The 1379-nt window shown below is 49.2% G+C and overlaps 1 protein-coding gene across 1 annotated transcript; it reads right to left on the bottom strand.

Moving 5' to 3' along the window:
- Positions 1-40: 40 nt before the first annotated feature.
- Positions 41-1066, bottom strand: LOC106820173 (spectrin alpha chain, non-erythrocytic 1-like; the record flags this gene model as incomplete). The annotated part of the gene is made up of 2 exons (XM_014824716.1): positions 41-229; positions 810-1066. Coding segments are annotated over 2 exons (446 nt in total), but the record flags the coding sequence as incomplete, so codon positions are not given.
- Positions 1067-1379: the final 313 nt, after the last annotated feature.

The following is a 1379-nucleotide window of genomic DNA, read 5'->3' as shown; positions in this document are numbered from 1 at the left end:
CCCTTATATACAGGTTAGACTGTGACCGCGGGAGACTCACCTGGTGCTTCTTCTGCAGGTTGGTGACGGCGGTGAGGCTGTTGCCGCTGTCTGCGGACTGCGCGCGAGGGGAAGCTTCTCCTCGATCCACGACACCTCCTCCTCGACGTCGCGAGCAAACTGCTGCAGCAGCTTCGCGTCTTCGAGGTTTTCGCGACGGATCTGCGCCGGCTCACGCAGAGAGTAGTACCTGCCGGCAGAGGGCGCTCATTTACCGCACGCACCGAGCCGTGAGACAGAGCGCGTGCTGTTGACCGGCGCAGACGGTTCGTCGGCGCAGATTTTTTCTTGAAATGAAGTGAAATTTTTCGCTTTTCCCGGGCCACCAAAATCTATTCAATCCAGATATTCAATTTCATTTCGTTCAATTCATTACAATTAAATTCAGATTGTTCTTTTTTATTACAAAGTACAAAATATTAAAAACTTTTATTTATAACTTATTTAGTATTTTAATTTAGTATTTCTATTAAATTACAAAATCGATTCAAAACAGCTATTCAATTCAATTCAATTCAATTAAATGTAAACATGTAATGTGATTCATCCCAGCACAGAGGGACTGCGGGTACGGGTACAGCCACAAACAGTGGGCAACATCATTAGGCAACTGCTCGGCGGATAAATTTTGATTATATTACAAAATCGATTCAATCGAGAATAAGACTGTAGGGCCTACAGTTTTATTCTGGATTGAATGGATTTTGTAATATAATCAAAATTATCCTACTAGGTGCGTCACCCCGGCAACCCCCGCGTGCGTCGCTCACCGATCGATGATGGTCTTCGCACGCGCCTGTATGTCGTCGTTCATGAAGTGTCCGGCGGCGTCGAACCCCCGCGCCATCGCCTCGACCTTCTTGATCGCGCCGAGGTGGTTCGTGATGTCCGTCTCCAGGCGCTGGTGCTTCTTGAGCAGCTTCTTGACGCTCGTCAGGTCGCGGCCGTGGTCCTCGGACGCGAGGTGACCTTCGACGTCGTCGCACCACGCGTCAAGGTCGTCGACGGCTCGGTTGAATAGCAACGCCTGCGGGCGGGGCGGGGGGTAGTTTTGCGATGCGAACATTAGTGCTACCTTCACTTACAGCTATGCTACACTCACTCACAGCTATGCTACACTCACTAACATTAGTGCTACCTTCACTTACAGCTATGCTACACTCACTCACAGCTATGCTACACTCACTCACAGCTATGCTACACTCAGTCACAGCTATGCTACACTCACTCACAGCTATGCTACACTCACTTACAGCTATGCTACACTCACTTACACTAGTGCTACCCTAACTGACACCAGTACTTACCCTCACTTACACCAGTCATACCCTCACTCACAC

Source organism: Priapulus caudatus, unplaced genomic scaffold (assembly GCF_000485595.1).
Source record: "Priapulus caudatus unplaced genomic scaffold, Priapulus_caudatus-5.0.1 Scaffold8099, whole genome shotgun sequence".
Taxonomy (NCBI): domain Eukaryota; kingdom Metazoa; phylum Priapulida; class Priapulimorpha; order Priapulimorphida; family Priapulidae; genus Priapulus; species Priapulus caudatus.
The sequence above is the reverse complement of the archived record's forward strand: the minus strand, read 5'-3'. Positions and strand labels throughout refer to the sequence as shown.